General features: G+C 37.9%; 1 protein-coding gene across 1 annotated transcript; it reads right to left on the minus strand.

Moving 5' to 3' along the window:
- Window positions 1-6695: 6695 nt before the first annotated feature.
- LOC121799089 lies at window positions 6696-7451 on the minus strand. Its single transcript, XM_042198431.1, has one exon. It carries the CDS (start codon window positions 7375-7377, stop codon window positions 6937-6939), a length of 441 nt encoding a protein of 146 aa, XP_042054365.1. The 5' UTR covers window positions 7378-7451; the 3' UTR covers window positions 6696-6936.
- Window positions 7452-7713: the final 262 nt, after the last annotated feature.

Raw genomic sequence — 7713 nt, forward strand, 5'->3', positions numbered from 1 at the left:
GGCGTGTGGACTCCGTACTATGAAGTTTTCCCACCAGCGCTGACCCCGTGGAGATTTACACCGCCCTCAAAGCTCGCCTAGGAATTTCTAGGTCTAAGGACCTCGCTTCACCACCACCAGCAGAGGGTACTACTCAAGACACCCAGTTACCACTTAGTGGCAGGAACCTTACACACCTTCCCAAGGGGCTGCCTCTTCCCAGTGATCTCCTACTACCACGAAAGGAGGCAGAATGTAACCTTTCTTCGACTATAGAGGATGACTCCATCCCGAAAAGGACGCGCCGTCGGACAATGAACTAGCTGCTTCTTGAAGCTGAGGGTTCAAGGCAGTAAGTGGATGAGAAGAGACAAGCAAACCAAGGGACCGGAGCAGTCATAGAAGCAAGCAAGACTGTGGAGGGCAACCAGGTGAGAGCAGAGGAAGGGAGCAAAAGGAAGGGGGAAGAAAGTATTCTTCTTTCCCCTAATATTGGCCACCGTACTAGTCCAAGTATGGGGCTTACTAACGCTGCCAGCATGCTTCTCACCGCGAAGGAGAAAAAGAATAAAAATACCAAGGAGGAGGAGCTCCGATAAACGTGAACGCCTTAGAGGCAATAAAGAAGGCCTGTGTAATGGAGGCAATAAGGAAGGCGTGTAACATCCCCTGATTCAACCATCTAGAAGGCAGTAGTATTACCCTTAACTCTGTTTCTTTGTGTAAATTGTGTTTTTTTTTACTCCGTTCTCACACTTAGTCCTGTGTATGGACTAAGTGTGAGAAGTTTATAGAAGTTGTTGTCTGTTTTGCCTTTATGTCATGTTTTTCTATTTTTGTTAGCATGTGTTGATAGCTGGCACCGTCTCACACTTAGCCTAGTGTCTGGTCTAAGTGTGAGAACTTTCCCTTGTTTGTTGTTGTGCCGTCGCCTGTGCCTAACCCTTCTTTCCACCGCATCCAGTCCCTCGAGGACGAGTTCATATGCAGTGGGGAGGGGGGACGGGTTAGTTACAGTAGAATCATATACATGCTAAAAAATTTTAAAAATAACAAATTCCAGTTAGTAATAAAATAGGCAATATGCATGAAATTGAATAAATGGAAGACTTGATTACTTTTTGGGAGAGTTAGAAAAAGGATTCAGTATGCTCACATGTAAAACTTGATTGCAAAAACTTGATCAATTTGAACGACGCAAGTATGATGGAAACGCTCAATTTCTAAACCAACTATGAAGCCTCTCTATATGTGAGTTATAAGCCAAAAGTAGAACACTTTCTACTATTTTTACAAAAGATTTTTTTTACGAGAGGCTGACTTTTAGTATTGATATGAAAATTGCACAAGTAGTAAGGACTAAAGGCATTAGGACTTAACCACTTGAGCCGTTTCTTTTCCTTCGTTCCACAAACCCGCCTCACTAATCAAGGCACCCCTTAGTTAACCACGTTGAGCCCATACACTTTTACCCATTCTTTGAAGCCTTGAAACCAAATTTTACGTTTTACATCACGTGAGAAAAAGGGTCAAAGAAATGAAATATAACAAAAGGGGATGGCAATAGAATGGTCAAAATAAAGGGTAGTCAGGTTGATCAAGTTAGACAATCGGGTTGATCATATAAAAAATTATGAATGAAGAAAAGGTTTGAGAAAAAGAAAGGGCAGGAAATGGTTGTAACCTGACCCAAAAAATCAAAAGTAAAAAAAAAGCCGAAAGTTATAAGGCTAAAGGTCGAAATTAGACCGAGAAGGAGCATCAAGAAGAGGAAGAAATAAATATCTCAAATCTGATCCAGAGAGTTTAGTCAAATCTTTGGTTTTTTTAACTCATGTGATTTTTCTTTTATTTTAAACTTAGAACCCCTAGGACCCTACCCTAATACGTTACTACCCTTGAGCCATGTTACAACCCAAAACAAAGACCTTAAGGAACTATCTTGTGCAGTCCGATTCAAAGTATTAAATTTATGGCAATACCGAGTGAATAGTCCTAATATCTCTGGTGAGAAATGAGTGACTGAATGAATCCAACAGTGGTTTTTAAATTGAGCAATCTTGACAAGCTGACCTCGACCTCGGGTATGATTGTCGGAAAATTATTCGGTCCAATGCATACATGTGAATACGTGTTTTTATCTTAAGGTCTTGTTTCTCTTTTTGTTTTTCCTTTTACTTGTGAAATAAGTAAACCATGCCTGAAATTTGCCTTATCTTTTTCTTTTCTTTTTCTTTATACTTGAGGACAAGTATGTTTTAAGTGTGAGCTGTTTGATAAGGCTCATTTCATGCATCGGTTTAAGGGTAAAATGTATGCTACTTGATCGGTTTATCGCGCAAAACAAGTGTTAAATGTGCAGAAATGCCACTTGACCAAGGCAGCAAGGCCGAACTGATCAAGCAAGTACAAAAGGCGATAAAATGCCAAGAATCGGGGGAGTTGATCAAGGGGGAGTGGTCAAGCAGTTAGGAGGGGACCGCTGGCTTCTAGAAGAAGAACACATGAGGAAATGAGCAGGATATGGCGCACCATTCTGTTATCAAGGAGGACGTTCTAGAAGGGGACACATGCTAGCTTATGAGACGCAAGGACGGAGCTGAGTCATGAATCTGTTACTCAAAAGCGTCGTCATTCTAGAAGAAAGGCACGTAGCAATCAGTGAGTCGCTCATTCTCAGCATGAGCGAATATTCCCTGTCAAGATCGTTATCCAGCTGGAGGCCGAATCGAGCTTATAAATAGAGGGTGTGCCATCACAAGAGAGAGGGGATATTTTACTTTCCGTCTAGTTTAGCTTAGTTTAGTTCTCTAGCTTAGTCCACTTCTCTAGAATAGATTAGCTTAAATAAAGTAGTGCGTAGTTAAAAAGGACAATCAAAGAAGCGTTGCAGAATACTTGTTTTCTGTTAGCGTTATCTTAAGTTTCCTGCTAAGATTCTTCTCAGTTTTTACCGTTTTCTTAGTTTCCGAAGTGTTAGCTTAGTTTAAATTTCACGTTGTACTCAGTTTAGTTTATTCAAAGTTATTTTCGTTTTCATCCTCGCATTTACTTTTCCGCTGTTACCTGCAATTCACTTAACCCAGTAGTTAAAGTTCCGTTGATCAAGCTAGCTAGTTTAATTCTGCCTAGAGTAAAAACAGTAGTTAAAAACTCCCAAGTTAAAGCGTGGCAGCAGTCAACCCCCATGTTCACTACTCACACACTCGACACACCAACCTCTCTGTGGGATTGACCCCGAACTTGCCGTTTTACTGTTAAAGTAGTGCAAAATTGGGAGTTTATAAATTACTTTGTAAGGAAGAAAGAGCGAGAGCAAGACTGCAGTGATTAAGTGGCAACGACATTTGCTAACTGATCCGACCGATTCGGTTATCATTCCATATAACTTGATCCGTATTCTAATCGCGTTTTCGTCTCTTTCCAAGCCCCTTCCACAATGTAACCTCCAAAACGTGTATTACATGAAGATCGTACAATCCCAAAAATCTCAAGAAAAGACAAAAGAACACGTACACATCAGATTGGAATTTGTCTAAGTTATTCCAGGGTTCTACCCTATTTTTTCATCTTCTAATTTTGGGACTATAAGGTAAATTAATAAATCCACTATTCACAATTATTGTTAATTTTATTAAGGGGGCTATAATAAAAAAAAATGAGCTACTTTTAGTATAAAATTATGAAATTATCTATAAGAAATACTATGAGTATGAGTGATGTGGGTTTACTGGGCCACCAGCCCAGTTTCAACATCCCTAAAGCTTGGCTGTAGTTGTTTTCAGATCTGAGCCCAACATAAAGGTTGGTCTCAAATTTCAAATTCATAGATTCATAGAAAGATTACTCAACAACTGTAATCTAATAACATTAATTCATTGAAATGTTTTTTTATATATAATAAATCAATAATTTTATTATTTATAGACAAATTTTAAAAGTAAAACAGTTTAAAACAAAGTGAACTATAAAAATGGTACCTGAACTAAGGATTTATTTCATCAATAGTCTATGGACGTTAAAAATATCTCCAGTAGTCCCTGAACTATAGGTTTATTTTTAAAATCGGTTCTTTTGCCCCTTTTTCACCCGAAAATACCCTTTGGGGGGGCTGGGTAATTTTGTCTTTACACAATTGTCACTTTTTCAATCTGGTATTATTTCAATGATGTACTAAATCCGATATTATTTCAAAATTATCTTCTTTTTCCATTTGTCATCCTTTACTTTGTTTCTTCTATTTCAATATTAGATTTAATTTTATAAAATTAAATTCAAAATTTAGATTATTAAATACTAATAAATAATTTTAAATTAAAATTATTAATTTATATATGCTATTATTATAAAAGAGTTTTGTGTGCGCTGACTGCATAATTTTATATATATAGCCGTGAATCGAGAAAGAATACATAAATTAATAATATTAATTAAATAATTTATTAATATTTAAAATCTAAATTTTAAATTTAAATTTATAAAATTAAATATGATATTCACAATCATACTTGTTGTATCCTAGTTGTGCATTCGTCAAATCTCTTATCTGACGGCTTATGCATAAAATTGTGGTTCACTTGCAAAAAATTGCAAAATGGGCATAGAACACAATATTAATTATGGAACACTTATATAAAACACTTATAAAGGGAAAAATTGTTTGCCTCAATATTAATTATGGAACACTTATATAAAACACTTATAAATGGAAAAATTGTTTGCCTCAACTATAACATTTGAGGCAGTCACTTGTATCTCAAAGTCTCATTTAAGAGCATCCGCAATGGCGGACTTCGACGCGGAATTCCCACGGATTTGGCGGAATTCCGTGGCGGACGTCCGCCATTAGGCCACACACGCGCGGATACGGAATTCGCATGAGGACGTCGCAGGTCCGCGCCCTTTCAGGGAATTCTGCGCGGAATTCCGTCCTGACGTCCGCCATTGCGTGGACTGTCACGAAATTCCGCACGGAATTCTGATTTTTGTATTTTTTTTAAATTAATTATGTATTTTTTAATGTATTTTAATTAATTATGTATTTTTTAAAATCAATTATGTATTTTTTAATGAAGTATGTTTTTTTTAAAATAAAGTGTGTTCGTTTTCTCCGTATTCGGGTCAAAATTTTAATTCCGTAAATTATTTACTTCCGGAAATTGGTTAATTTGTGAATTTTTTTAATGTGGGAATTCCGTCGGGAATTTCGCAGGGGAATTCCGTCACTGTGCAGTGGGAAGTCCTTATGACGTGGCAGTGGGAATTCCGCTGGGACATCCGCACCACTGCGGATGCCCTAAAGAGCATTAATAATAGTTTTCCATTTACTCACCCCGAACCTCCAATCTATTAGTGAGAGGGAAAACGTCTTGTATGTGTGAGTTGGCCAAGCGGTAAAGAGGTTAATAAGTTCGAGTCCTCCGTGATGCGGCCTTTAAATTTATGTTCATTTAACCATAAAAAAATATTTTAAAAAAAAAAGAGAAAACGTCTTACTACAAAATAAGTTGCACTTCATCGTACTAAGAAGTTTTCAACCCTTGAGTTCACTTTCTTCGATAGAAACTTCATGCAAATAGGCGGCTTCACGCCCCCAGGGCCAGAAGTGAGCTCGACAGCGTCCATATCCCGTCTTCTGCAGATCAATCCAGAAGCTACCACAGGTGCGAACGCATCTGCCTTCACTCTATCGATCCTCTTCCAAACAAAAAGGATCAAGCTCTCAACACACATATCAATGGTGAAATACGCCCGAGAAAGAATGGGGTCGCCATAGCCACATGAATAGGGATGAACCTCCCCCATCTGGGCCCCACCGCATCCCGGATGTCATTGATCACAACTGCTCCAACGAAGAACACACAACACATCGTGAGGCAGTTCTTGGGCAAGGGTGAAACCCCGTCCAAAATGAAGAAGAACATAATTTTGAAATAATATCAAATTTAGTACGTCATTGAAATAATATTAGATTCAAAAAGTTATAAATGTGAAAAAACGAAATTGCCCAGAAGCTCAAATGGGCATTTTTGGATGGAAAAATGCCAAAAGGATTGATTTTGAAATAAACCCTTAGTTAGGGGTTTACTGTAGATATTTTTAAAGTCCAGAGACTATTGACAAGATAAACTTATAGTCGATGAACCATTTTTTACTTCACTCCTAAAACTAACTAGAATTTGATGAAAATTTAGAAATTATAAATAAATTATTTAGTAAAAATGGGATACTTGATCTAACGAATATACGGAAGTTGAATACGGTGTCGTGGCATTTTTGGGTGCTATGGACAACCAAACCCACACAAATTTGAATGAAATACAAACACACAAGTTAAGATTGAACCAAATGTCGACACATAAGTGAATTCATAAATAAATGAGTGGATTTTACTTGAAGGGGTTGTTTCAGTTAGCCGGTTGTTTTCTTACCTATACCATTGGCATAATATTAAAATGTAAATAACTGACTTTTTCAAAAATAAATCAACCTTTTAATTAGCAATCAGTTTCTATTTAGGAACCGTATTACGTACTTATTTAAATCTTTTAAGAGTAAAATACTTTTGTTGTGTGCGGGATTGTACAATAACAATGAAGCATGAAATTTAGTTGTAAGTCAGCATTAAAATAACAATAAACGCAATAATCTGTTGATCAATCGTTAGGCAAAATTGAGTAATAGTAATGAATTACAAGACCAAAACAAGCGCCAAATTAGCAAGACTGACAAGTTTATTCCCATAAACATTTTACATTACACATAAAGAGAAAACACTAAGCAAGAAATTTGAACCCCTAAATGAAGAATTAATGGCACAAAAAAGGTCGCCATTTACCTAAATCCAAAAGGTAATCTTCAATTCCCCCCTCCCTAACGTAACAAGAGATTAACGACTAGTAGTAATCCTCTGAAATCAAAGCTAACAAAAAAAAAACAGAACTCAGAGAATCGCTGCTAATCTTCGAAGCCGGTCTGTTTCCAAATGGCATTCCTGACCCTGCTCAAATCCCTTCCCTTGAGAGTCCGCCCGATCCCTTCGTGAACTGACAGCGACGCAGCTCTCGTCCGCGCCAAATACTCGTGAGGGGGCATTTGGTAATTTCCGTCGTCCTCCTCCGTACATTCACCGGCGCGTGCCCTGTACTCTCCCCTCAGGATCTTCGACCAGTCAGGAATGTTCACCGGGAGGGATTTCGCTCCGATCGGGGACCGTTCCGCCGCGGCTTTCGGCAGAGGCTTTTTAAAGGGGCGCGGGTTGGAAGTAATTGATTTTCTGCTCTCCCTTTGATCGCTGTTGCTGTCGCTCCAGACGTCGGCTTCGTCGAATTCGAATTGATCGGCGAACTCCGACATGGAGAGCCCGCCGAGGTAGCGGTGGCTCTTTGTTGCTGCCATTGAAATTTAGAAATTGAGAATGGTTGCTGAAGAAGACTTTGTGATTGTAGGTGGGATGAGTTTGGGTGTAATAGTCCGACTATATATAATGTTTGTTTTGGATAAGCTATGCTATGCTATGCTATGCTATGCCAATAATTCTGCCTGCCTTTTTTAATAATTACCTATTCTTTTTCTTACCAATAAGAGAATTGTTAGAAATGGTAAAAATTATTTAATGCTGAATTTTTTAGAAGGTGAGTTGTAATTTCAGATGGTGATAATTACTTATTTAATTGGGATTGGATTTGTAGTTTGTTGCTTAAATCGTATACTCAATATGAAAGCTGTGTTGAC

Source organism: Salvia splendens, chromosome 1, assembly GCF_004379255.2.
Source record: "Salvia splendens isolate huo1 chromosome 1, SspV2, whole genome shotgun sequence".
In the NCBI taxonomy this organism is placed as follows: domain Eukaryota; kingdom Viridiplantae; phylum Streptophyta; class Magnoliopsida; order Lamiales; family Lamiaceae; genus Salvia; species Salvia splendens.

Excerpts from the sequence above, each read along its gene's own strand:
- LOC121799089 (XM_042198431.1), bottom strand. The coding sequence starts at position 7,377 with ATGGCAGCAACAAAGAGCCACCGCTACCTCGGCGGGCTCTCCATGTCG.